The sequence below is a fragment of the Rattus norvegicus genome, chromosome 2, assembly GCF_021556685.1.
Source record: "Rattus norvegicus strain SHRSP/BbbUtx chromosome 2, alternate assembly SHRSP_T2T, whole genome shotgun sequence".
Lineage (NCBI taxonomy): Eukaryota > Metazoa > Chordata > Mammalia > Rodentia > Muridae > Rattus > Rattus norvegicus.
This window is the reverse complement of record NC_141535.1, coordinates 190,569,662-190,597,500: the sequence shown is the minus strand read 5'-3', so window position 1 is coordinate 190,597,500 and position 27,839 is coordinate 190,569,662. Positions and strand designations below refer to the sequence as shown.

General features: G+C 47.9%; 1 protein-coding gene across 3 annotated transcripts in view; it reads left to right on the top strand.

Annotated features, from left to right (window-relative positions):
* Nucleotides 1-27,269, top strand: part of Ptgfrn (prostaglandin F2 receptor inhibitor) — a 72,163-nt gene extending 44,894 nt beyond the window's left edge. For 2 of the 3 annotated variants that reach the window (XM_087621017.1, XM_087621015.1), the window contains 5 exons: nucleotides 4,963-5,388; nucleotides 9,418-9,837; nucleotides 15,094-15,201; nucleotides 21,372-21,677; nucleotides 23,967-27,269. In XM_087621017.1, coding sequence (XP_087477143.1) covers nucleotides 4,963-5,388; nucleotides 9,418-9,837; nucleotides 15,094-15,201; nucleotides 21,372-21,677; nucleotides 23,967-24,133 — 1,427 coding nt within the window. In that variant the 3' untranslated portion in view covers nucleotides 24,134-27,269. The remainder of the gene's footprint in view (nucleotides 1-4,962; nucleotides 5,389-9,417; nucleotides 9,838-15,093; nucleotides 15,202-21,371; nucleotides 21,678-23,966) is intronic. The other variant, NM_019243.2, reaches the window with a different exon arrangement.
* Nucleotides 27,270-27,839: the final 570 nt, after the last annotated feature.

The following is a 27,839-nucleotide window of genomic DNA, read 5'->3' as shown; positions in this document are numbered from 1 at the left end:
ACAAAACAGGGCTCCATGTCCTGACTCCCTTCACTCTGGTGTCATAAGCAGCAGCCAGTCTTCTCTGGGAGTGTTCATCTGAAATTGACCCACGAAGGTGTGGTAGACAGCTCAAACGAACCTGCACTCTGTCATTTCATAAGCCAAGAACCCACTGTCTGTGCATCCAGCCTGGGGCTGTTTGTGGTGGAAGTGAAGCTAAGGCTAGCTGTAAACAGGAACGGGGGCAGCCACCGACAGGAGAGCAGCCACAGGAAGTACACAGTCATTTTACTACCAAGCCAATGGGAGATTCTTAGATTCAGGTGTGAATGTTCCTGCAGCCCTACTATGTCGTGCCCTCCCCATCTCTCGGATTCACAGGAGGAAGACAAAGCCCTTTCAGGATGGAGAGTGCTGTAGAGTGGGAGAATCTCTTCAGCTCTTTTCTTCAACAGCATGCTGGGTGTGCCCTGCCTGGGCGATGAGGTAGAGGGTGTAACGGGGATGGCAGAAACGGGGAGCCGAGAGAATGGAGTTGGGTTGGGTTCAAGTGGTGAAGGCTGGAGTGTGTGCTCTGAACTGAACGTGTGGGATGAGGTCCTGGAGGTTAACAGACTTGCCAGTGTATCAGTTTAGAGGGCCACTGGGAAGCCATGCTAGGGTTACCGGAGGCAGTGAGGGCCACAGTGAGATTTCATTCTTAACTGCTGTGCACAGGCTGGGAATGGAAGAATGAGTTCCGGGACACGGAGGAGGCAGAATGCATGGGGGTCTGTGGACAAGAGGGAAGAGCGAAGGAAGAAGATGAGGTGCATCTCATGCTGGGGTGGCCAGGAATTCGATCCTAGGAAGTCAGTGGAGAGTTGGGAGTGTTGGCTGTGGTGGAGTTGTGCCAGCGTCTTCCTCTGCGTGCATGCTGTAAGGGAAGATGAGGACTGAGGTGGGCTATGGTGTGACCTGGCTACACTTAAAGTGATGTGAGCTGACACAGCTCTACACTGTGCTGGGTTGTGAAGGCTAAGAAGGATCTGGGGCAGAGCAGGGCACCAGTTGGGTTCTCGGGCACTGAGTGAGTGAGTTTTGAGTGGAGCCAGGGTTGGGGAGGAGAAGACAGGAGGGTAGAGACCCCTGGTGGACCTAAAGGACCACTAAAGGTCAGCCATGCTTTCACTTCTTCATCATTCTTCTATTTAACCAATTGACCAATTAAAATGGCGCACATAGTATGCATGTGTGTCTGCGTTGTACATATGTCTGTCTCTGTGTGTATGTGGTTTTGGTTTTGTCCATATTTTTGAAACAAACCTCACCATTTAACTCTGACCTAGAACTCACTGTGTAGACATGGCTTGTCTTGAACTCGCAGGGATTCATTCACTGTTGCTTCTGGAGTGCTGGGATTAAAGGAGTTCATACCACATCTGCCTTAATGTTGTGCGTGTGTGTGTGTGTGTGTGTGTGTGTGTGTGTGTGTGTGTGTGTGTGTGTGTGCTGTACATCATGGTGCTTGATATGTGTGGAGAGTGGAATGGCTAAATGAAGCTAATTAACATATCTGTTACCAGTGAGTAGTCTTATTCCTTTTGTGGTAAGAACATTTAAAATTCCTTCTCTCAGCAGTTCTCACCTATAAGAGCAGTCACCACGTTGTAAATGGACTTTCTGGACTTACTGACCGTCTAGCAGAAGTTTGACATCTTTTGGCTCCCCCTGCCCCAGCCTCTGAGAGCTACCATTTTACCTTTTGCTGCTATGAGTTTGACTGTTTTAAGTTCTATGAGGCATTTGTCTGTCTGTCTGTCTTATTTTGGTTAGCACAGCTTCTTCTAGGCTCGTGTGTGCATGCGTGTGGGTCTTATGTTGTCTTTCTCCATTCATCTGTTGACAGACACTTAGGTTGAATCCTTCCTCCTCCTCAGCTCCTGTGAGCAGTGCAGTGATGAGCATCCCTTGTCTGTCACTCACTGTCATTTTAACAGCCGTTAGGAAGGTGTTGCTTTGGAAGAAAGTGCCTGTGGGTGGAGGTAAACCATGAAAGACAGAAGGGTTTGTTATTGAAAAGTGCATGGTCTGTTGGAGAACAGAAGTCCCGAGGACAGCATCTGGCCGGCTCAGTTTCATGGAACAGGCCGGCTCAGTTGCTTCGGGCCCACAGGAAACTGTCCTGGTGACCGTCCCTGTGGTACTAATTGGCAATGTCATTGCCAGCACAGCCACATCTTCAGTGTCCTGAACATCGCCCTGTTCAGCAGCGGAGCTTAGACACTATAGAGTTCGGAGGAGAATGGGTTTGGCTCCGGAGAGATGCTTGTCTCAGCCCTGGGACCAGACCTCCACCCGTGAGCCAAGTGAGGAAGGTCTTACTTCTGAGTATGGAGTGGGAATTGTGTTAAGTAGTATATGTGTGTCCTTACATACATGTTGGGGTGTGCACTCATACCTCCCCAGTGTACAACAGGCTACTGTATTACCAGTGTTGGGGCTGCAAGCACAGCCGTGCTCCAGTATACGTGTGGAGGCTAGAGAGCAACTGGAGTTTTCTCCTTCCGCTTTGTCGAGGCAGGCTCTCTGCTGTTTCTGCCATGTTGTGTATTCCAGGCTAGCAGGCCTCTGAACTTTCAGGTAATTCTCCTGTCTCTGCCTCCTGTCTTGCCATATAAGTGCTAGAATTATAAGTGAGTGCACTAGGCTTTTCATGTGGGCTCTAGAGATTGAACTCGGGTTTGCTGAGCCACCTCTCCATTCCCCTTTGTGCATATTCAAATTCTCAGTCCTTGCAGTGAGGGTAGGAGTGTGCAGTGTGGCCACTGTCTGCATCGTTACAGATGAGGCACCAGAGAGCTTAGGAAATGTGTTAAAGGTTGCCTGCAGGTCAGTGGCAGAAGCAGGATCAGTACACGGTCTGCTTGCTGACCCTGTGCACGTCAGCCCTGCAGCCCTTCATTGGTCTTCATGGCCTCAGGAAGTAGTGTGCAGGTTGAGGCTTTAGCACCAGGAAGTGTTACCCGTGTCAAACTCAAGGTACAGGGAGGTCTCTTAATGGCAGCCATTGTTAGGTTAAAGGTTAAGGGTCCAGGGTAGCTATGCATCATATTTCTCTTTTACTGGCTCCAAGCCTCTGCCACACTTGCCAAGAAACCCATCTTAAACCCTTACCAGTGTTCCTCCCTCTGCCTGCCCATTCCACATTCCGTGAGGGTCTCCAATCGCCACACACTCTCCTGCCATCATGGGGCCCCACTTTTTGGGGTGCTCCGAAGCTTCTCTAATAGACCAGTTGCCCACTTGACAGCGACTGTTTGGCAAGGTCCCGTGAGGCTTACCTCTGCGATGGAGCCCAATCTCACTCTCAGCGCATACTTGTGAGGAGAAACATTTGAGAGAATTAAGGTTCGAGTTCTTTCCATTTCCTAGTCCTTGAATCATTCTTGGAGAAGTCACGATGTTATAAATTTCATTAGATGTGTAAATCACAAAGGAACAGTTCCTTGACCTCAGCAGTTTATAACCTGTGTGAGTCATAAATAAAAGCAGAAAGAACTAAAAGAAAACTGCAAACGGTGGTGGAGAGAAGGAGCACTGCAAAGTGGAGGGCTCCGTTCAAGTACGGTGACTTTTCTCAGAGGAGGGCAACATGCCTGGAACAAAAATGTAGACTCTTCTAGTGACCTTACCACCAATACAGGGAACAGGTGTTGAGTGCCTCCTGGGCCCCAGGATTTTGAGGTTGAGAATCTCGAACAAAGAATAGTTTCCGAGAGGATGACTGGTGTAGGAAAGACATATGAGAGCTCAGAGGAAGAGAACCATGTCCAGCGATGTGAGGCTTGCCGAGTGTCCCATGCCAAGAACCACATTGGCATCAGCCTATATGGTGAGCCTCATGAATGGGGGTGACAGGAATAGGGGAGGGGAGAGGAGGGAAGGCTACCAAGGGGCTCTGGTGCAGGTTCCTTAAGGAGGCAGGTGTGGAAGAGGCCTGCAGCCCGTGAGGATACAAACGTGGAAATGCAGTAGGGGGTGGTTGTTGATATTGAGCAGACTCACCAGGGCCAGGTTCACTATGTGATGGTTTCCTGGTTGGCAGAGATACAGGGTGAGTTATTTGTGGCAGTGGAAAGAACATCCTTTTGTGGAGTCTTAAGCGAGGGGGTGTTGGCTGACTGAATACAGACTCAGTGGAAAATAGCGAGTGAGGATAAGAATATCTGTGAGAATGAGGACCAGGGGCCTTGCATTTGGGGCATAGCCACAGCTGGCAGGAACTGAGTCCTGGTGGGACCAGTGGGCCTCAGATTGTGCACTGTTCTTAGGTTAGAACTTTGCATTACTACTCCAGTGGGAGCTTCGGAAGTCTGTAGGTTTGCTTGGTGTCCCAGACGATCCTTATAGAAAGAGAACACTTAAGTTTCTGAGATTTTTCTCAGACTTCAACCTCCTGGATCACCTGTTGGCTTCCCCTTGTCCTGTGCAAAAGTGAGGGCTCTCACCCAGGATATTTGACTTCTGGCCTTGGCAGCTTGCTTCTGTCCGTCCTCCCTCCCTCCCTCCCTTTCTTCCTTCCTTAATTTCATCGTATGTTTTTACTGTGTATGGGTATTTTGCCTACGTATATGTCTGTGCACCACATGTGTGCAGTGTCCTCAGAGGCTAGAAGAGGATGTTGGATTCCCCTGGAACTGGAGTTGGAGATGGTTGTGATTGCCATGTGGGTGTTGGGAATTGAACCCAGGTCCTCTGCAAGAGCAGCCAATGTTCTTAACTTCTGAGCCACCTTGGGTTTTCTTAAGGCGGGTACAGGAAGAAGTGATTTACAGGTTTTGAGAAGTACTCTTACAGGGTCCTTCCTGCTCAACACGACTTGGTTTTTATTTCAGAAGTTGGTAGGATGGACAATTTGTTGAAATGAACGCTAATGGTCCTTGACTTGTTCCCTGGCCAACTCTTATGTTTCTGTGTTTTCTCTTTCGCCCCCTTCAGAACCAGAATACCAGGTCTACCTGAATGCTTCTAAGGTCCCCGGGTTTTCCGACGACCCCACAGAACTGCAATGCCGGGTGATAGACACGAAGCGTGTGGATGCCGGTGTCCGACTTACTGTGTCGTGGTACTATAGAATGAACCGTCGCAATGATGACGTGGTGGCCAGCGAGCTTCTCGCCGTCATGGACGGGGACTGGACTCTGAGATACGGGGAGAGAAGCAAACAGCGGGCCCAGGACGGCGAGTTTATCTTTTCTAAGGAGCACACAGACACATTCAGTTTCCGGATCCAAAGGACTACGGAGGAAGACAGGGGCAGTTATTACTGTGTTGTGTCTGCCTGGACCAGGCAGAGGAACAGCAGCTGGGTGAAGAGCAAAGATGTCTTCTCCAAGCCCGTCAACATATTCTGGGCCTCGGAAGGTGGGAGCATCATTTGTCATTGTTCAGCTATGGTTTAGTTTAAGTCATCTGTCCATGTTTGTGTCCGTTACCCTCACCCTCCGCTCACACTAGAGATCTGTGCAGATACACTAGTGAGCAGGAACCTCATGACCCTCTTGGCTCTCCTTTGGACTCTTCTGGGTCCCCAGGACCGGAGGGAAGGGCCTCTGCCACTCACTTAGCATTTCCTGAACCCCATTGTTCCTTTATCTTTCTTTTTGGTTGTCAGCCTCCTCTCTGAGGACAGTTGTCCCCAGAACCCACCTCAGTGGCTGTGTGTTCTTCCCACATTCCTTGAATAGCTGGGCATAAAGAAGTCAGGCACCCGCCCTGTTCCTCTGCAGTTTCTACCATCCGCCCCCCTCCATAAAGACCCCTCCCTACCTTGACGCCTTGATCTGCTCATCCGCTGGAGCTGCTAGCCTTGGTTACTAGCCACTGTTACTGTTCCTGTCTGGCTAGCTAGCTGGGTTGAAATCATCCTGGGAGCTTTCAAAAGAGAAAAGATCCCAGTAAAAATTATGTTTAAATTGGTCTGAAGTATATGCGGTCTGGACATTGGAATTGACTCCTCTAGAGGGGCCACTATGGAAGATCCTGGTATAGACAATGCCTTTATTCTCAGCCCCCTGCCTTTGTCTCTAAGTGTCATATCTTTTGTCCCTTTCAGTCTTCCCTCACTGCCAACTCTGTCCCTCCCACCGTTCACTTCTGATAACTGAAGCCCAGCCCCTCCACAGCCCCGTGTCACGGTCCGGTCGTCTAAGTCGCAATCTCCCTAGATCATTCATTCCCTTTAGTGCTTCAGCCCTGTTGATTCTGTCTTCTATCATTGTCCTTCCTTCTTCCTGGGGCTTCACTTCTCTCACCAGGAAGTCCAACATGCCCCTGTAGCCCTTCCTGATACACTTCGAGGGCAGGGGGAGGGAGAATTGCGTGATCACCTACTGATATCCAGCCTACGTTCCCAGCCAATCATGTTCCTTCTTGGCATTCGTAACTCTCTTCCTCCGGCTTGGTCTACCTTATATTCTGCTTAAAACCCAATTCAAAGCCAACTTCGCTGTCGCTTTGGCTGCATACGCAGAGCTAGATGCAGTTGAAGGAAATAACTTTCCAACAGTGAAGGCCTCACTTCAGATCTCCAATCCCTTCTGTCACGTGGGCTCTCAACATTGAGAGTCATTCTGGTTTCCTCCATGTGTTTACTTCCCCACTCTCCTAAGTGATAATTGCACACCACCTGCTCTCTCTGAAAACCTCCTCCCCCAGCCTCTGTCAGCTCCTGGCTCTGCTTCTCCATCCCCTATAAAAAGACAGTCAAAGGAGAACTTATGTCTGCCATGTTCAGCTTCTCACCCTTATTCCTTAGCAAAGGTTAGCCCCTCTCACAGCTGACACATGACTGTCTCTGTCTCTCTCTCTCTCTGTCTCTCTCTCTCTCTCTCTCTCTCTCTCTCTCTCATATCTCTCTCATATCTCTCTCTTCTGGTCCTTTTTCATCAACTTGCTAACGTTGCTCTTAGAGAAACTATTTGTTTTTGCTCTATCTATCTTCTTCCTTTACCTTGCTGTTCTTATAACCCTGCCCACTACTCTGACCTTTTATAGCGGTGGATTTAACTATGTTTACTGTCTCTCATTTCTCCTCCATTTCTCTGTGGTTCCTGCTCCCCAACCCCTTAGTGGGTTAAGATCACCAGAGATCAACACACTGCCGAAGCCTGTTTGTCAGTTTCCTTCCTGGGCTGGGACGGTTTCTCCCTTGCAGGAATGCTTTGGCTTTTCCCGAGGCATGTGGGATGCTTTTCCGGGACATGTTTCCGCCCTCCCTGGCTGCTGCACCTGAGCTTCCTGTTCATTCTCCCAGTTCCCACTAAGGACACACAGGACTCAGTCCCTGAATCCCTGCCTAACCCGCTCAGCGTTATCTCCACACACCACACCAGTGACTGACTCAGCTGTGCCCGTGTGTCCCAACATGTTCTAGAACTCCAGGTTCAGTAATTCTTGCCTAGCAAGCAGCTCTTAAATTTCCGTTCAAGGGGTTGGGGATTTAGTTCAGCGGTAGAGCGCTTGCCTAGCAGGCGCAAGGCCCTGGGTTCGATCCCCAGCTTCAAAAAAAGAAAAAAAGAAAAAAAATTTCCGTTCAAAATGGAACCTCTGGTGTCTGGCACCCTTTTCTTCCACCTTTAGTTGCTGACCTAAACCTTTACCTCTGACTCCTCTTTCTTTTTCTTTTGTTTTGTTTGGCTTTGTTTTGTTTATCCTGCATTAATCTTACAAGCATTATGCAAGCCAGCCGCACCCTGACCCCTAACTTCCCTTTTCAGTTGTTGTTTGATTTATTTGGGGCCTGTTTTGTTTTTAGAGGCAGGGGCTTATGTAGCCCAACTGTTGTCTGAGATGACTTTGAGCTCCGATCCTCCTGTAGCTACCTCCCAAGGACTGGGGCTACAGACACCAATTCTAACTTCGTGAGAACGGTTCAGAGTCTAACAGCCTCCCATGCTTCACTCTGATGAGCCAGGGTTAATCTCTCACCTGCCTCCGGGCTGGTCTCCCAGCACCCACCCTTAACCACGCCCTTAGCATCTAATCAGATGGTGAAAATCTTCTCCCCTATACTGTCACAGATTCCCTATCTCAGAGCAAAACCCAGAGTCTTCTCAGTGGCCTTGAGTGTCCTGTATAGAATCGTTGTCCTCCCTCACAGCTCTCCCCACTGCCCACTATACTGAGCTCCTCTGCCCTTCCCATAATGCCCCTTGTCACCTGACAAGATCCGTAGCTCAACATTTGCTGTCTCCTCTGCCTAGAAAGCTTTTCCCACCTCCCTCCTGTGTTTGTCAAATGTTAGCGTCTTGGTGAGACCATCCTGGGCCACTCTGCGTATAACTCTGCCCCCTTTCTCTTACACAGTCCTTCACTTTCTCTTTTTTGTCTGTTTTTCTTCTGTGGTTCTTACGTTTTTACCACCTAACCCCAAGGCACGTTTTATCTACTTGCCTTCCTAGTATATAAAGGGAGGGTCCCTGGACTTTACTGTTTTATTCCCAGTGCCTATGAAATGCAGGCTGTTAGTAATTATGTTTAATTCATGAGTGGATGACCAAACTCACAGGAGAGTCAAGAATAAATGTGGCTGGCTCAGTGGAACCTCAGAAACCATCATTTTCTCTGAAGATGGTGCATCACACATATTGGGCTGATGGGTTTGACAGGACAAACTGCTCCCCGAATCCCAGCATAAAATTCATAACTGAATAGATTTTGGGGTTAATTATTGTATTTAAAAGTTTTTTTTAAGGAATGGGCATAATTCGTTTTAATCTTTTAATAGCTATTTGAGCTTCCACGTGCCTGACTTTGTGCCATTGCGATTGATGACACCCAATGTGTACATGCTTAGAGATTAGTACTTGACAGAGACTGAAAGAACACGCGAACCCACTGTGGTGCTGCCATAGACGTTGGCTCGAAAGTCCAAACCCCCATCTCTGTAGTTACCAGGGGGAGGTGGCCATGTCTGCAAATGCAATGTATTTATTATATTATATAAAGTTTAATTGGTACATTATAGGGTTAGGTGGAGAAGAGCTGAGTTCCCACATAGGCTAGCTCAAGATGGCCGACCACCCCAGCACTAAGTAGAGAAGGTTCTGGCGTGGCTAGCCTAGCCTGTCTTCCCTGGCTCTCTGGATCTTGAGAGGGACCATCTTAGCGGTCTTAGTTCCCTGGGTGACACATCTGAGGGTTTATAATTCCTCCTGTTCGCACTTTAACTGTCCATCGCCCCTCAGATCCCTTCTGACTGCTGCTTCCCCTGGGGCGGTTTTCAGCCTGTTCACAGACGCATTATTTTCTTTTGGAGTTGCCACGTTTCCTTCCTGTTATCATACGGCAGATTGCAAGTAAATCCCTATTTCCTGGATGCTTTGATTTTTAGATGCATATCCATTTTAGCCACGTCTGTTGAAATGGCCCACTTCTGATTTTTTATTCCAGATTCTGTGCTCGTGGTGAAGGCACGGCAGCCAAAGCCTTTCTTTGCTGCAGGGAATACATTTGAGATGACTTGCAAAGTGTCTTCCAAGAATATTAAGTCTCCACGATACTCTGTTCTCATCACGGCTGAGAAGCCTGTTGGGGACCTCTCCAGTCCCAATGAAACCAAGTACATCATCTCCCTGGACCAGGATTCCGTGGTGAAGCTGGAGAACTGGACCGACGCATCTCGGGTGGACGGCGTCGTGTTAGAGAAGGTTCAAGAGGATGAGTTCCGATACCGAATGTACCAGACTCAGGTCTCCGATGCGGGCCTGTACCGCTGCATGGTGACAGCCTGGTCTCCTATCGGGGGCAGCTTGTGGCGAGAGGCAGCGACCAGTCTTTCCAATCCTATTGAGATTGACTTCCAAACCTCAGGTGAGCAGAGCTCAGTGATGTCATAGATTGATCTGAGAGACAAGCCTTAACATTTTTTTTTTTTTTTGGTTCTTTTTTTTTTTCGGAGCTGGGGACCGAACCCAGGGCCTTGCGCTTCCTAGGTAAGCGCTCTACCACTGAGCTAAATCCCCAGCCCCCAAGCCTTAACATTTTAATCAAGGGCCCTCATAATTTGTTCATTTTTGGGTATGTGTGAGTAGCATATGTATGTCGTGTATGTATGTGGTTTATGTGCACATGTGTGCTTTGGCCAGAAGGTGATGTCAGGTGTCTTGCTTTGTTACTCTGCTTTATTCCCTTGAGACAGTTTGCCATTGATTGAGCCTGGAGCTAGGCTGATGGCCAGAAATTCCAGGGATCCTTCTGTCTGCCCCCCCCCACCACAACCACCATCGCCACCACACACAGCTCTGGGTTATAGGCCTATGTGCCCCACCCAGCTTTTTATGTGGGTGCTAGGGATTTGAACCCAGGTACTCATTAGGCAGCAGTCACTCTTACATATCATACTGTCTCCTATGCTCCTGTCCTTCCCTTTTCATAGAGTTTCTGAAGTAGGATTCATATGCCATGTAGTTTATCCATTCAAGGCACATAATTCTACGGCTTTTCATATATTTGCAGGATTGCACCACCATCGATCCCCACTGTCAGTTTTAGAGAATTCTGTAACAGCAAAATGAAACCGAGATCCCTTAGCCAACAGTGTCCAGTGTCCCCCCCCAACATCCACTCTGCCTTCTGTATATGGATTCTCCCACATTGTATACGTCACGTGTGTCACCTTGGTGTCTGGCTGACTTACCTGAGCATGGTGTTTTCCAACATCACCCGTGTGCCCCATGCTTTCTGTTTATTTTTATGACACCTGCTTTAGGTCACACTTTATCATTTCATCAGCTGACGGACAGTTAGGGTGTGTCCAGTTCCCCACTGTTGTAATTCTGTTGTGCCAGTTGTTTTTGTTTGTTTTTTTTTTAATGCATTTAAAAAAAAAACAAACCAGACTGGAAGTCATAGCTGAGACTTGAAGGAGCTCAGTGGAGAGAAGTGAACACAGCTCGTCAGAGTGGATGGTTTGGAGCTGGCGCCTGGGTCAGTCTGGTTTCTCGCCTTACTGCGCCAGGACTTGCAGGTGTGACTGCAACTCTGGGTCCCGCTTCTCAGGAGCGTTTCCACACAGGGTGGCTCTCAGCCTTGCTCCACTCCTCGCTTTTGGATTGCATGAACTTCCTGTAGCTGGGCATCACCAGAGTTGCTACAGGGCTGTGGTACTGCTGACTCTGTCAGTTTGGTTTCTTAATCCCCAATTTCATTCAGACAATCCAAGTGAAGAATTTTCATCTGTGAATGTTAGACCAGCAGTCCTAACCAATCTGCCCTGCATGCCAGTTAGGGATTTGAATGCACACATTTATACTTATCTATAAAAATCTGTCATTAATTGAATCAATGTAACAAAAACAAGATGCTTTAATTAAATTATTCACATTTTGGAGGTGGGGCGATAGTTCAGTGTTTAAAAGCACATATTGCTTTTGCAGGGAACCCAAGTGTGATTCTCAGCATCTCAGTACTTACCTGTAACTCCAATCCCCGGGGAGTCAGTTTTCTGGGCAGTCATGTGCACATACATGCCCATACACATAATTATAAATAAATATGTTTTTTAAAAAAGAAACCCTTAAATCATTCACATCTGTTTATAGGCAAATCAGAATCCACCGCCTGTCTCCGGAGCACTGGGATTAAAGCCCTGTGCTACCGCACAGGCCCCTGTTGGGTTTTCTCTCATGGAAAGGTGTGGAGACTCCTTGGCTTACCAAATGATTTCCTTCCCCTTGTGTCTGTTTGTTGAGATGATCACATGATTTTGTCCTTTTTTTATGTCCTGCTATCTGTATGGTCGAGTGTACCTCATTTCACACTTGGTATTTAATGATTCTTTTAATTTTGTGAAAGAGACGAGATATAAAATCCTTTGTGCGTATTTCTGGATTAGGGATGCATATTGGGCGTATTCCTTAATTCTTTGAATCCCACCGTGGCAGCTCTTTACTTCCGGGTTGAATGGATTGCCTAAAACCTGTACTGTCAGTGGAATTGTCATAGTCTGTTCCCCCCTTAATTAGAAGCTGCTACCTGATTGACCAGCCCAGTGCTAGTGCCCCAGATTGTCCCCAGTAAAGAACTGATTTGAAACCCAAGAGCCTTCACTCTCTGTACATCAGCAGTCCTCCTTAAGGTCCAGGACAAAGAAGTCCTCCTCAGGTCCACCATGCTGTCATCTCTCTGAGTTTCCCAGAGGATCCACTAGATCATGGCCTTCACTGACCTAAGTATCAGGGCTAGCATGAGATTTAAAACCGATGATGTAAGATTCAGCCTTTAAAAAGAGTGGCATTTTTTCTTTTTAATATAGAAATGTGTGACTAGAGCAAAAGGACTCAGAGGTTAAGAGCACTGGGCACTCTTCCAGAGGACCTGGCATCAATTCCTGGTACCCACAATGCAGTTCCTGCTGTTCCTGCCTCCAATCCCATGATGCCTTCTCTGGCCTCCATGGGAACGAGACGCATGTAGTGCTCAGACATACATGCAGGCAAAATGGGCATACACTTAAGATAAAAATAATAATTAAAAATTGAAATAGAGCCAAGTAGAGCAGTCACACCCCACCCCCACCTCGCTCTGTGAAACACTCATTTAGTTTTCTCATCTTTTTAGAACTTCCCCTTCAGTGTTATCTTCATGACTTTGAGATCTTGGCTATGCATGTGATGTTATGACCCATTTCTTCTCCCTATAAATGTGAGATAATCAGTCTTCCTGTTGGGTAGACACAGCCCAGTGACTGCATAGAGCAGCATCACTTAGCACTGACCCCATGGCTGGGGATGCAGAGTTCGCTTATAGGAAAATGCTGCTCTTAGAAGCCTTTTCCTAGGGTGGGGATGGAGTGTGGAATATGGTTGTGTTAATGTTTGTGCTTAAAAGCTAAGTGATCCCCATGCTCTCTGCAGACCAGGAATCCAGGGACTTCTAATGACTGGCTGCTCTCTGAATATTCCAAGTCACAGCCTGTGGTCTGCAAAGTTAACCAGACAAATTCCTTCACAAACAGAATTGCCACAGAAATAGACCATAATGAAAATATTTCTAAATATTCCCTTATCCTGGGATAATGACCATATTAACATCGAGCCATTGATTTCATTAGAAGGAAATCCACTACTGTGAATTGTTTGCGACAATGAAGGCCTTCTTTCCCAGCCCTATCTGCTTTGTGAGACAGAGCACAGACCCTCTCACAAGAATTGCCTTGGTTCCCACGGCAGCCACCAGTAGGGAACTGGGAGTTATGACTTGTGACCCAGAAGGTATTTGGGCTTTTCTTTGGAAATATAAAGAGAAGTGACATTTGTTCAAATTAGGTAAGTCTTTCTTCATTGTTTTAAATAAGAAAAATACGTACATCAGTACAGCCTTTCAGTGTTTGGCCATTCAGGTTCTCTTAGAAGGGACCTGACTGACTTTCAAAGAAAGTCCTTAACAGAGTTCTTTATTACAACCAAGTCTCTATCTAAAGGAAGTTTTTAATCCCCTTGTTGAATATGACCACTGCCACCCTGAGCCGACAGAAACAGCATTGCCAGCCATTTCTACAGAACTGGTTCAGAGCAGTAAAGCTGGCCCTCCTCACAGTCCTGGGTAGAGCAGGCCCAGAGCGTGAGGTACTAAGGGAGCAGGGGTGGGAGCTGAGGCATCTGAAGGAGATGTGCTTATCCCTGCCTCGTTCTTCCTGTTCCTGGGACCCGTCTTACTATGTCCTCAGCCCTGGAGTTAAGTCCCCAGGTCTCCCTAACACTTAGCCTACCTACCTCCATAGCCAGCCTTCCTTTACCATTCGAATTATTTGTATCCTTAGTGCTAGGAAAGCAATTTAATGACTTATTATTAGTAATCAGATTGAAGTGAGAACAGAGGCAAAGTCATTTCAGCCCATTGCCTCACAACAGTGTGACCTTTCACATACTCTGCTGATGGAGTAGCTTTTTGTGGATGCTTTTAAACACACTCTGGGGTTCTTCTCCTTTCTAGTACTCTGAACAAGAAAACAGTCATGTCTCTATTCCTCAAGGAGGCTTTAGCTCAGCTTCTATGAGCTAGATTAGTAGAGCCCGTGATGAATCTGGCAACGGTCTATTTATAGAGCTGACCACCTATCTATGCTTTCCTGAAAATCCAAGTAGAATTTCAGAGCGCTGATGCCCTAGAACTCTCTTTCCCGTTTTCCTGTTTCTAGATTTTAGAAGTTGAGATGATGAGGTTAAGCATTAAGCTCTTGGGATCGGTTTGGCTTGAGCTATGAAATACCCTTACCTAAGAGGAAATCGGAGGTAGGTTTAAAGTAATCTTTAGGCCGCTCGCTGGGGAACATGAGACAAAGCCTGTCTCAGTGGAGGATGTTGTTCTGTTTTGTTTGATGCTAGTTTAAACTAGATGTACATATACATGTACACACAGACACATACTTATACATGTACATGATGTGTATGATATTCATATCATACATGCAGGCTTTAGCTTTAGTTTCACAGCAAAATTGACTCAAAAGTGTAGAGCACTCTCATATGCACCCTGCCTTCCCCAACCTGGGTGGTCTTTTAAAGGACTCTCCAAGCTGCCTCAGTTTCCCCTGAAATCCTGGCATTTTCCTCAGTGCCCTGCCATACTTTATCTAAACATTTTCAGTGTTGATGGGTCTTTCTCCTAATGCCAGCCCTTTAACACTGGGTTTAACACTGGGTCTCAGGGTTCTGTCCCCATCAGTATTACAGAACATCCTGAGGCCATTCACCCAACTGTGACCAAAAGTACATGTGGCTCAGTCCCTGACCCTCTGGTCTCTATGCCACCCTGGCTGGTTTGAACTGTACTGAACCAGAAGCTAGCCCACGCTTACCAGCCGGAAGGCGAAGTCCTCCAAGCAAAAGCTATGGTTGTCGAGCAGAGAAAGTTCAGTTCAGAGTCAAGACCGAATTCAGGTAGATGTCCCTAATGGGACTGTCTCTGCATAGAGAAAGGAGCTCTTAGAAGGCCTACTTTATGATTTTTGTAGACCAATTCCCAGAAAAGAGAACCACATTTAGATGTTCTTAGAGCTTCAGGAATGAAATTTGAACTTGTGTGAAAGGAAATTATGCAGCCTACATGTTACTTACTGTCTTCCAGGTCCCATATTTAACGCCTCTGTGCATTCAGACACTCTGTCCGTCACCCGGGGAGATCTCATCAAGTTGTTCTGTATCGTCACTGTGGACGGAGCAGTGCTGGACCCAGGTACTTCCCTCCATCCTTTCTCCCGTTGCTTTCTGTAAGTGTTTCTCCTGTCATCTGTCACTGTCACTTAGAGGTAGGAACTACGGTTTGGACTGTCTGTTGATGTCCACTTGTCTTAGTCACGGTTTCTCTTGCTTACAATGAAGCACCGTGACCCAAAAGCAAGTTGGGGAGGAAAGGGTTTATTTGGCTTCACATCTACATTGTAGCTCATCATCGAGGGAAGTCAGGACAGGAACTCAAAACGGCAGGAATCTGGATGCAGAGCTGAGGCAGAGGTCATGGAGGCATGTAGTTGATGTTTGTATGCAGGTGAGGGCTGGCACAAGTTAAGGCAAGGCCTGTGATTGGGCAGTGAAACAGTAAGGCAGGCACAGAGTTTTGAAGGGAGGAGGAGAAGGAAAAACCAAGTTGGAGACAGAGAAGGACAACTCAGATCCTTGTGGCCTTAAATGGCCACAGGTAGTTATGAATATTTCTTATGGGATGGATTTTTATAGGACAGTTTGTCCCATCCAGGTGGGCAGTTTATATCATTATCAATTGGTTGTGAATTTATTATGTGGACATTTTGTGGATTGAGAAGTTAAGATGTAAATCTGATTGCTAGATTACAAGCTTATTGAGTTTTGATTTTAATGCGTTACTGGGAGTTGTGACTGTAACCACAGGGGATGGAGGGAATGTCAACAGAGTTCTCAGCAAGAGAGCCACAGTATAGGCAGACTCTGTGGAACTGGCATGGCGGCAGCCCGCCTTGGGAACAAGACGGGTAGAGAGATTGTTGCCAGGCTCAGAGAGAGGCCATGGGCAGCGTGAGATGGGATAGAGCACAGCGGGTGATACGCTTTGCTGACTGAGATGAAGATATCTACCAGATATCTTGGAGCACTGCGGTGCCAGACCCAGTGCGGGATAAAAGACAGTGTTTTGGGGGGTCTTTTTTGTTTGTTTTTTGGGGGTATTTTTGTTTGTTTGTTTTATACTTTTACAGCAACACAAGGTGATAGAGTTGGAAGAGGGCAGCTGCTGTCGGGCTCAGAGAGTAGCTGGCAGCAGTGTGGGATGGAGTTTGGGAGCTTGGCGAGTCAGGTTGAGGTGCTTTGCTGATTGAGATGAAAATACCCCACAGATGCCATGTGGCCCACCAGAGCCAGCACTAGCGAGGGATGGTAGAATGTTTTTATATTTACCACAACAGAGGCGTGCTGCCTACTGACTTGTTCCCCATGGCTTGCTCAGCCTGCTTTCTTGTAGGATCCATCCTAAGTTCTCTCACACAGGGATGACAACAGCCACAAGGGGCTGGGCCCTCTCCCATTGATCACTAATTAAGGAGATGACTTATAGCCTGATCTCCTGGAGGCATTTCCTCAGTTGAGGTTCCCTCCTTTCAAATAACTGTAGCTTATTTGAAAGTCCACAAAAGACTGGCCAGCACACCACTCTTCCTGATTGGTTGCTGGCTTGGCTCTGTGAGGCTGTGTATGTATTGTGAGATTTGAAACTCTTTTCAGGACAATCAGTAGATCTCTTCCTGGCTTGCTGTGGCCTGGTTAAAAACCCACTCACAGACTCCTCCTCCTGCTACATGTCATTCACTCAGCTCCTTCAGAACCCAAGAGCAGCTGTAGATGCTGGGAATAGGACAGTGGACATGTTCAAGGTCTGCCCCTGAGAGCTTGTACCTGTGACGCAATACAGAGCAGAGGAACAGTGACATCATCTATCACTTTTAGGATATCTGTTGTCCTAAAGATGGAAACTTGTGCATGCTAGGCCTGTCCCAAGCTGTGTCCCCAGTTCTAAAAATCTTCTCTTTACAGAAAAGATTAACCTTGCCAACAGATGCCTCAGAATCCTGGGCCCATCCCGCATGCATTTTCTGCTTGGTGCATTCAGTAACCTGATGACACCCCTCTCTGACTCCTCTGATCTTAAAGGAGCATTAAAGGCATTTGGGTGTTGTCCCTGTTGCTCAGCAAGACTATACCCACCTTCGCCTTTCCCCAGAGATTCTGCGAAGAGTCTTAGCTTGCCGAGGCCTGCCCTTCTCCCTTCCACCCACTGTGACCCTGACACTGCCCAACCCCACCCCATTCCTAGCAAAGTCATGCACAAAGCCACTGAATTCTGTGAGTTTTCATGCGTTTCTATATGTGGACTTCTGGAAGCATGGCCCTGGAAACAGGCAGGCAGGTTTTGTTCTGTGTGAAAGGGCAGTGCTAATAACCAGAGGTGGTGGACCCTGCAGGCCTCACCAGCATCTGGAAGTAAACTACTGGGTAGCCATTACCATCAGAGTGGATCTTTTAGGACTCTGTTCAAAGGATCATGTGGCTACAAGCTCTTCCCATGAAGGACCCAGTGGGAAGAAGTTTGGTCTTTGTGGGCCAGGTCTTGGCAGCTCAGCTCTACCTCAAACACAGGAAAGCAGCAGTGGGTGACAGTAAGAATCAATAAGTATGGATGGGTGTAGGAAGATTTTTGGTTTCTTTAAAAAACACAGAAATATGGGCTGGAGAGATGGCTCAGTGGTTAAGAGCACTGACAACTCTTTCAGAGGTCCTGAGTTCAAGTCCCAGCAACCACATGGTGGCTCACAACCATCTGTAATGGGATCTGATGCCCTCTTCTGGTGTCTGAAGACAGCTACAGTATACTTATATATAATAAATAAATAAATCTTTTAAAAAAAGCAGAAATATTTTAAGAATATGTTTAGTTTTAATCGCAGGAGTGGGATATGGGGGTGCTTCAGATGGTCCACAGCAGCCAACTGAATTTGCCTCATGCTCTAGCAGAGGTATGGTTTTGCCAGCTGCAGATAGTTTCTGTGAGTGTGTGGAACTCTGGGCACTCTTCAGAGGGTATAGACACTAGAGCCCGAGAGAGGTGGTGGGCTGTGGTTGGCTGCTGTTTGTTAAGTAGTCATACACAAAGAGGAAGAAATTAGATGTCCTGTTGGTGAAGATCAGTCTTGCCCCAAGGAACTCAACACCCTAGTTATCAGGAAATAGTTTTAACAATAACGACTCCCCTTTCCCCCTCTATTCTTTTTTCTCTCTTACCTAGTGTTAGGGTGTTGAAGGAGTGGGAGAAGGGTGGAAAAGGGTGGAAGAAAGAAGACCCACCAAGTAGTCAAACTCGGCAGCCAAGGACGAGGGAACATCTGTTCATCAGAGCAGAGTGGTCTCCATTTGACCTACAAGCATGGTATTCTGATGATGCGAACTGTGCTCTCAAATGTGGGCACATTTAATAGGTAGGAGAAGGGAGTCTGTGGAAGATCTAAGTAGAGGAAAGAAAGGCAGCCCCTTCATACACACACACACACACACACACACACACACACACACACACACACACACACACACACACACACACACACACCCAGGACTGCCTTGCTTGTTTATTGTGGTAAGGCATGAGAAGTCGGGCTCTGAAGAAAGCAACCACTGCTGCAGCAAAGCAGGGAGGCACAGAGCTCCCTTGAATGTGGAAATGAAGGTAAAGGTGGAAAAGACTGCCAGGGAAAGGCAAGCAAAAACTCCTTAAACGTTTGCACAGCACAGTGCTGTTTTAAAACTCACTTATGATATACACATAAACCCTCCAAATGCTCTTTCTCAGCAAATTAATAAGCCACCAGTTGTGCCTTTCATGTAAACCTCTTTTCTCCAATGTAATTGCAAAAGCTATAGGTAGCTGGTATCTTGCAAATCACAATTTTCCAGAACTTTGCACTCTTGCTCTGTGTGGGTGGAAGATTCTGAATAATTAAACACAAATTGTAATTTCTTTCTTTCTTTTTTCTTTTTCCATTCATCCTATGGCTCTGAGAGGGAATTCTCGGCGGGAAAGTTGCATAAGCAGGCTGAGAGCCAAGGCACTGTTGTATCACAGCAGGGTGGGAGCAGCCAAGCGTGGGTGGCACCATGGTCAGGCTCTGAGGCAGAGCAGAGGCAGTGTGAGTCATCAAGGGGAAAGGGGGGTGTCTCCAGAGCATGCTGTGGGGTGCAAAGGAATGGGGCTCAACCGCCATACTTGGAGCTGAGGGTAGCTGAGGAGCTGGGCCCAGAGGCAGAGTGGCTGAGAATTAGGGTGTTTCATAGCCTCTGTGAGGCATTTCTCCCAGGTGAGGTGGCTTCCGTGTTCTGGAGATGGTGCAGTCGGAGGACAGCAGCGTCTAGGACCTAGCCAGTGTATGTGGTGAGATGGGGTAGCTCAGCACAGCAGCTGTCCACAGGAGGGACCCACATCCTTGACAACAAGTACTCTACCCTTCCCTCTAGCAGCAGCCACCAGTCCAGCCATGTGTGGAGATGAGGGCAGGCACCTTATTATCACTCGTTCCTACTGGGTCCTTTGTGGGACACATGGAGCTACCCAGTGGTTTACTCCCAGAGGCTGGTGAGGCCTGCAGGGTCCACCGTCTCTGGTTATTATTAGCACTGCCCATTCACAGAGAACAAGACCTGCCTGCCTGTTTCTGGGCCACGCTTCCAGGGGCCACACACAGAAACACATGGTCCAGGCATGGCTCTTGGCAGTATTCGCCCATGCTGTTAGTTGGATTGTTTTTTAAAATGTTTTTAAAGTGTATGTGTGTTTGTCTGTGTGTCTGTGCACAGCGAGTGTGTGTACGCACGTGTCTGTCTGTGGAGGCCAGAAGAGGATGTCAGATCCCTTAGAAGTGGAGTTACACGTAGTTGTGAGCTACCTGACGTGGGTGCTGAGAACTGAACCCAGGTTTTCGGAAAGAGCAGTAAATACTTTGAACCACTGAGCTGTCTCTCCAGAGCCCTATTAAATGCATCGTGTAATAATCTAACATGGCTTGTTCAGGTCATGTGGCCAATAGGTACCAGGATTCTGGCCCAGGCTAGCCCACCTTAGCATCCCATGATGCACAGTGAAGAATGACGAAATGGGAACACCTCTATGCTTTGTCATTAGCTGCCACTCTAGACTCACACGTGACAGCAGCGTTCTCCTGGGTAGCAGAACGTACTCTGCCCTGTTGCTGAGGGGGATTCAGACAGTGCACAGCACTTCCTCCACTCCCACCAAGCTGGTCTCAGACTTACGTGATGAGAACTGTTACGCTGAGGTGCCACCAGGGGCGGCTGAGGAGAGAGATGATCTGCCTTCATAGTGGAATTAGCATTTGGACCTGTTTGGAAATGCCCACTTTTAGTTGACCTCCCTTCGGTGTTACGTGGGTCTGAACAACCTCTGTTTGCCTTATAAAGTATTTCCAAAGTTACTGATGTACTTTCATTGAATGAATGGCTATTATTTTGTTGTTGTTGTTGTTGTTGTCTAGCAAAAACTGACACGTATAAAAAGTCCGGAGCCAGGGTCGTAGCTTACCAATAGATCACTTGTCCAGCACGGCCCTTGGTTCAGTCCTCAGTGGTTGTGTGTTTTTTAGAAAAAGGAATTTAGTCAAGCAGGTTTCAGATGCAACTGTGTTTCTGATCCTCAGTCCCCACATGCCTTCTGGATGAGTCTGGTAGCTCAGCAGCTGCGTTGGGTTGGTACAGTGAGAGCGGGGTTAAAGGGCCTCAGTTTCCACACTGTGCAGATTAATCCTGTACCAGCCTCTTTCTCTTCAGCCCATCTTAATTTATTCCAGGCTGTTAGAACCTCAGTTTCACAGAGTCCTTCCTGATCCACTAGCTTTACTCTCTGGGACTATTAACTGTGTTCAATTTTCTCAGCTTGGTTTTCTTTTCCCTCTTGTCTTGAACTTAAATACTTCTGCAAGGGGGAAGACAAAAACAAAACAGCACAAACCGCAGTGAACAATGAAATCCAAACTGTCTGCAACTTTAAATCTGACACAGTTTATTTTATGTGCGGTCTCTGGTTCTTCTGCTTGAAATGCCTGGGGACTCTGCACACCAGGCTTCACACACAGGGCTGTGTGGCCCCAAATCCTCTTCCCGCAGTTCCTTAGGGTGGGGTTGGTCATTAGCTGCACACACTACTCTCTGTGGCCGTGTGACCTTGCCACAGGGGTGGCTGTGACAGTGTATCATCACAGGCTGCCTGGAGGTTCATATAGAACAGACCTGGCCAGGAATCAGGGCTACAGACAAAGGCCTGTGTGCATCACTTCTGCTCGCACTCTGACCTCAGCACTCTGGCTTGGTAATCCACAGATGACATGGCCTTCGATGTATCCTGGTTTGCAGTACACTCTTTTGGCTTGGACAAGGCTCCCATCCTCCTATCCTCCTTGGACCGGAAGGGAGTCGTGACTACAGGCCAGAGGGACTGGAAGAGTACCGTCAGCCTGGAGCGAGTGAGCGTGCTGGAATTTTTGCTGCAAGTGCATGGCTCTGAGGACCAGGACTTTGGCAACTACTATTGTTCTGTGACTCCCTGGGTGAGGTCACCAACTGGTTCCTGGCAGAGGGAAGCCGAGATCCACTCCAGGCCCATCTTTATAACTGTGAAGATGGATGGTGAGCTCCCGCTCTGGGTATCTAGAATGTCTTCCCTTGTGTTGCAGCACATAGAATCCAGGCTTCTAGAGCTTGGTCCAGCTTGGTTTTTCTCAAGGGTCTGCTGACTTGGGCCAAAGCAGTTTTGCAAGTTGCTAGCTTTGCAGTCCTGACACCACTGAGGAAGGACTTTTAGGAAGCTCAGCTCCTCTGTGACTCTGGAAACCCACTTCCCCACATCCTAAGGTGGGCATGGCTTCTGCTATGTGGGGGCAGAGAAGTCTCCAGGTGAGACTGTGGGTTAAAGACAGTTCTTGCCCACCTGCTGTTTCATTGTTTTTGAGATGCAGTCTCATAAGTCCCAGACTTGCTTCAAATTCACTGTCTAGCCCAAGGCTGGCCTTGAATTCCCGATCTACCTCTCAGCATCTATTGTTTTACTTGGAGAAGGAAGGTTTCCTCGGAGCCTCTAGCAGAGTGGGGAACTCTTGGAACCCTACAATAGGAGAATGTCTCTACTGACCCATACCAAACCCACCCCACCCAGACCAACCTAACCAATCAGACCTCTACCCCACAGGCCCCCAAGCCTCCCTGAGCTAGGCATTTGTCCCTCTAGTCTCAAGAAACGTGTCTGCCCTGTAAGAGCTTCAGAGTGTTATGCTACCTGGAACGACTCCATGGAGAGAATTAATTCCAGATGCTTAAGGGTTAGGAGAAGCATTGACCAAGAACATGTTTCCCTAGTGGCGAATCAGTCTAAGGAGAAGAACATTTGAGGTTCCTCCTCACTTAGCTTTTCTCTTGGGTGACTTTTTCTGAGGAGTCTACTTATAGTCACCCCAGATGAAGAGGACAGTGACTGGCCAGAGAAACAATTTTACCCAAGTCCAGCTTGGTGAGTGTCTTAGTCAGGGTTTCTATTCCTGCACAAACATCATGACCAAGAAGCAAGTTGAGAAGGAAAGGGTTTATTCAGCTTACACTTCCACATTGCTGTTCATCACCAAAGGAAGTCGGGACTGGAACCCAAGCAGGTCTGGAAGCAGGAGCTGATGCAGAGGCCATGGAGGGATGTTACTTACTGGCTTGCTTCCCCTGGCTTGCTCAGCTTGCTCTCTTATAGAACCCAAGACCACCAGCCCAAGGATGGCACCACCCACAATGTGCTGGGCCCTCCTCCCTTGATCACTAATTGAGTAAATGCCTTACAGCTGGGTCTCATGGAGGCATTTCCACAACCAAGGCTCCTTTCTCTATGATAACTCCAACTTGTGTCAAGTTGACACCCAAAACCAGCCAGTACAGTGTGTCAGTGAGTTTATTAGTGTTACAGGATTATGGGTAGAATACAGGCAGCTATACCACGGAGGAAGACTCCCCCATCTCAACCCCACCCCACCACACACACCTGTAATTACTAACCACGTGAGTAGAGGGAAGAGGCCTCGAGCCACTTCTGAGGAGAAATGTTAATAAATCCTGCTCTTGCAAAGGTCTGTGCAGATGAGTACAGCCAGTCCGGCTTGGAGATGGCAGCGCCATGCCCTGCTTGGAGGACAGACCTCCACATACTGTCTGGTCCACCTCCTGAGGAAATATGACAGGAGTCTCCCATGGGGCTGTTAGGAAACTTAGATCATTCCAAACATTAAGGACTTGGTCAGAGGCGGGCACCTACCCAGAGCACTGGGGGAGCGAAAGAGGCCCTCCTGGGGCGGGATCTGAAGTTCAGTGACCTCTGCCCCATTTGCGTCTTAAGCTCTGCTTGCAGTAGCGCCCTGTGAAAACCCAGCTTCAAACACGTAGGAGATGCTTATTCACTTTGCTCGATAATTTACTATAGTGTTTCTTAAAATAGCGCCTTTAGTACACTTCAGTTATTCGATGCATAGAAATTGATTTATTCAGTCTTTTTTTTTTCTCTAAAGGACGCATCTGCTGTTCAATGTGCGGTGCCCTTATACTGACTTTTAAAAATCAATCTCCTGCCAAAACCCTAAAAAGAAGTTGACATTCAAAGGCATCAAATGAAATCTCTTTACTGTGCGCTACCCCCACCCCCCACCCCCATCCCCCACATGCCCAGCCCACAGTAGTGAGTGGGGACATTTGTTCACTTCTTCAACAGAGCTGAGCTGCTCCTGACTGAATCACATGCCAGGTGCAGGGTATGGGATTTATGAGCTCTGATCTCTGCAGAGATCTACTGCAGGAGTTGGGGGTGGGGAAGGGGGAACCAGGGAGTGAGCCAGCGCTCTCTACCCTCCAGCCCTGCACTAACCCTTCCACTTTCTGTCTTCTGCCCAGTGCTGAACGCCTTCAAGTACCCGCTGCTGATCGGCGTGGGCCTGTCCACAGTCATCGGGCTCCTGTCCTGCCTCATTGGGTACTGCAGTTCCCATTGGTGCTGTAAGAAGGAGGTGCGGGAGACGCGTCGGGAGCGCCGCAGGCTCATGTCCATGGAGATGGATTAAGCAGTTGGAGGGACAGAGGAACGTTGTAGGAGCGGTGGGGTGGGGAGTGAGAAGAGGACTCTGAGATTTTACAACCGAGTGTGTTACACTAAAACCGGTCCTCTCTAATCTCAGGTGGGACTCAGCGCTCTCTCTTTTCTGCATGTCAAGTTCCGAGCGCGGACATGTTTACCAACACACGGCTCTTCTTCCCACGGCACTTTCTGATATGTAACAATCGAGTGTGTGTCTCCCCCCCCGCTGAAGCTGTTTAATGGTTAACCCCCGTCTAATTAGTTTTCTCCTAGCAGCTTATCGATCCTCTGATTCACGTGTGTTGATCACTTTTGATTTAAGGGATCGCAGTGAGGAAGGGCGAAAGCATTCAGAGTTGGTCATCATGAGTAAGAGGGTACCTGCCCACCCGAAAGCCAGCATCCACAAGCAGCCATCTGGAGAGCTGCTACCTGCTGCTCTCTACCCTGGCCCAGAACTGATAGAGACCTGTGCCAAGGCAAGCTGTGGCTATGACTACCCTGCCCATCCCCCATTGTCAGGAGTTTAAACTATATTGGAACCTAAACTCTATAACTTCTTGACCCCATAAGCCTTTTGTTTCCCTTTCTCCTCTACCCTCTTCTGTTTTCGGGTTTGTTTCTGTGAGAGTGAGGATATGGCAGCCCTGGAGTCTAGAATTTGGCTTTCCACCAAGCACCTTATCTCGCCACCTTAGCCTTAAGAATGAGTATGAAGAAAAATCCACCACCACCTCTGTCCAGGGCAGGTCTGTGAGGAGAGGACACTGGGGAAGGAAAGGCACAGATGCTTGCTTACTTGCTCACTCTGTAGTTCTGAGGCCGCTGTGCCTGCTCCAGGAATCCCAGGGTGAGTGGGAGCAGAGGGCATCTGAGTTGTGCCGCTGAGCCAGGTGCCCTGTCCCTTCATGAGAGGCACTGTCCCTTGTACCCCAGGACCAGCATGGGAGCCACAAATGTGCCACATTGAGCTCCTTCCCAGGAAGGCAGATTGCTGCCTGCCAGACTGACTGACTTCAAGGAATCAGAAATTGCCTGGAGCAAGCGTGTGTTCTCTGTGACCTTTTTCAGTCCTTGAAGTCTTTTTAAGATCCCCGCAGGGGGTGGTGAAGAGGGGTATACTTTGTGGACGGTTTGCTTTCCTATTAGAAACACAAAGGGAACCCAGCAATTTAGTGTTATGTGAATGGCCTGTAAAATAGGATTGAAGGCAGCCGGCTCTGCCTGACTGGGCCCAGCAGGAATAGGACAGAGGGCAGGCACACCTTCCAGGTCACCAGTGCCTGCTCCATCAGGGCCTCAGCCATGCAAAGTCTCTCACCCTAGCATAGCCTTCCAGGAGCCTCCGCTAGGTACTGAGGCTCATCAGCCACCCGGTACCCTCACCCTACCCTCTACCTCTGAAGGATTTAACATTGTTGTCTTCCAAAGGGGAGTGGGGGAGGAGAGCTCCTTTCTCTTAAGCAATAAAGTAATAAGAAAAGATGGCCATTCACGGGCAGCTCTAGTCACCATGGGACCGGATGCGCTGAGCTCCCCCCTCCCCACCTTCTCTCCATGTGGCCCATGGTGGCTTTTGTATTTGCCACCCAGTTTCCTCTGCTTGTTTCGAGCCCACCTTGGAGACTGCTCTTATGATGAGATTCTGAGCCGGTGGCTCTAGCCCAGGTGGGGTACAGGTTTAGAGTCGGTAGCAAGAAGAGGGACAGCAGGTGCACCCCACACAAGCAAGAGAGGCCAGAGAAAGAGGGGAGGCTTCGGAAGACATGGCTGTTCTACATGTCGCTCTCTTATTGCTAGCTCAGACGTGAGGCACAGGTGACTGTACAAACAGGAATTAGGGGAGTAGAACCAAGTATTAGGAACTTCAAGCCTGTGCCATTACTGGAGAAGATTCAGGGCCTTTGCAGTGCAGCCCTCCTTAGGAGGACGAGAGAGATTTAGCCTTGGATGAGTTGAGGTGAGCCCTAGCTGTACATGAACCCACAGAGGTCCAAGCGGGTAACTGATGGTGAGAGATGAGTGATCGGTCCTACCTTCCCCTTTCCCTTTTGTCTGATGTTGAGATTTGAACCTGAGTTGTGGAGGTCATGCCCAAACCCCTCCATGTTGCTTAGGGCTGGAAGAGGGACCAGAAACCCCAGGACCTAGTTCCTTTTGGGAATATTGGCATTCTGGGGTGTGTGTCTTTTTAAGTGTGGTCAAACACTCTTGATGTACCAAATAGTGTTCCCCGTGAAGCGCTCTTCCTGAGGCTCCCACCCAGCAACACTGGTCTGAGGGAAGGAAAGGCCAAACCAGGCCTGGGCACATGAAATTGCACTTCTTAAAGAGAAACTTTTTAGAAGGTTGGGTATTTTTCTTAATCACAAAAATCTCCCACTGAAAGAACCTAAGCTACATTCAGATCGAAGCCTCTAAATTAAATTGTTTACTTTACAATGTTTACACACATGACTCACTTTTTTAGAAAAATAAGAAAACTGCAAACTCCGGCTTTTTAACAACTTTTCAGCTTTTTCATGCATGGGATAGATATGCTGGCAACCTGACTCACCAGCTGGATCAAATCCTCATTTAGAAATGTCCCGATATGTGGATATATGTGTCTTCCCCCCTCCCAACCACACAGCTCCCTCCTGCCCAGACCTCTGTCTGTTTCTCTGGTGGCTTTTGCCTCCTGCTTTGCAGACCGCCTGCAGCCATGATTTTGTTACGGCATCCACGAGCCAAAGACTGCGCCTTGGGAGCAGGAACAATAAGCAATACTACACCACTCGCTACTGTCGGGGGTCTTTTTCTCTTTCTTTTCTTTTTTAGCTTCACTGATGGCAACAGAGGAAGAAAGGAATTGAGGTTTAGGCAAGTTCTCTTCCCCTGTGTGACCAGATTCTCGGTGACACACAGTTGTGCAGATCACTAGGAGAACAAGGTTGGGTTTTCTTTTCTAGTGTGTAACACAAGGATCTGCAGGATTTTCCGTAGACAAAGAGGTCTCGTGTATTTTTGTCCCTATCCAAGGTTATACAAACTAATTGTGTTGTTTTATACTGTGGCCACAAATATTATGCAATGCACCATTTGTTTTTGTTTTTATTTTATTAAAGGAAATTTAATTTAAATCAGAGTTGTGTGAGGAAGTTGATAATGGCTTCCGTGGGCCTCCTCTCACCAGCAGGCAGGAGTGTGGCTCATTCCAGTTGCAATGTCAGTACCTTCTGATCCCTTCAAGTCCTGTAAAAACATTGTCAGGCTAGAGAGGGGATCCAGTCAGTAAAGTCCTTGCCTTGCAGGTACGGGAGCCTGAACACAACTGTGCAAACCGTGGGGTTTGTATGAGGGAAGGTAGGAGAGCTGGAGAAATAGAGATTAAAAGCTCTGCTTGCTCTTGCTGAGAACCCCAATTCCAGTCGTAGCATCTCCATGGTGGCTCGTAACCATCAGTAAGTAACTCCAGTTCTAGGGGACCTGATGCCCTCTTCAGACATGTTTGGGCACAAGGTTCACATGTGGCACACATACAGACGTGCAGGCAAAACATTCATAAAAATAAGTCTAAATCATGTATGTATCCATACGTGTATACCTACATATATGTATATACATGTTTATATGTGTATATATAAAGGCTAGGCTGGGCAAAGTGGCACACACTTACAATTCCAGTACTAAGGAAGTAGTAGGGATAGACA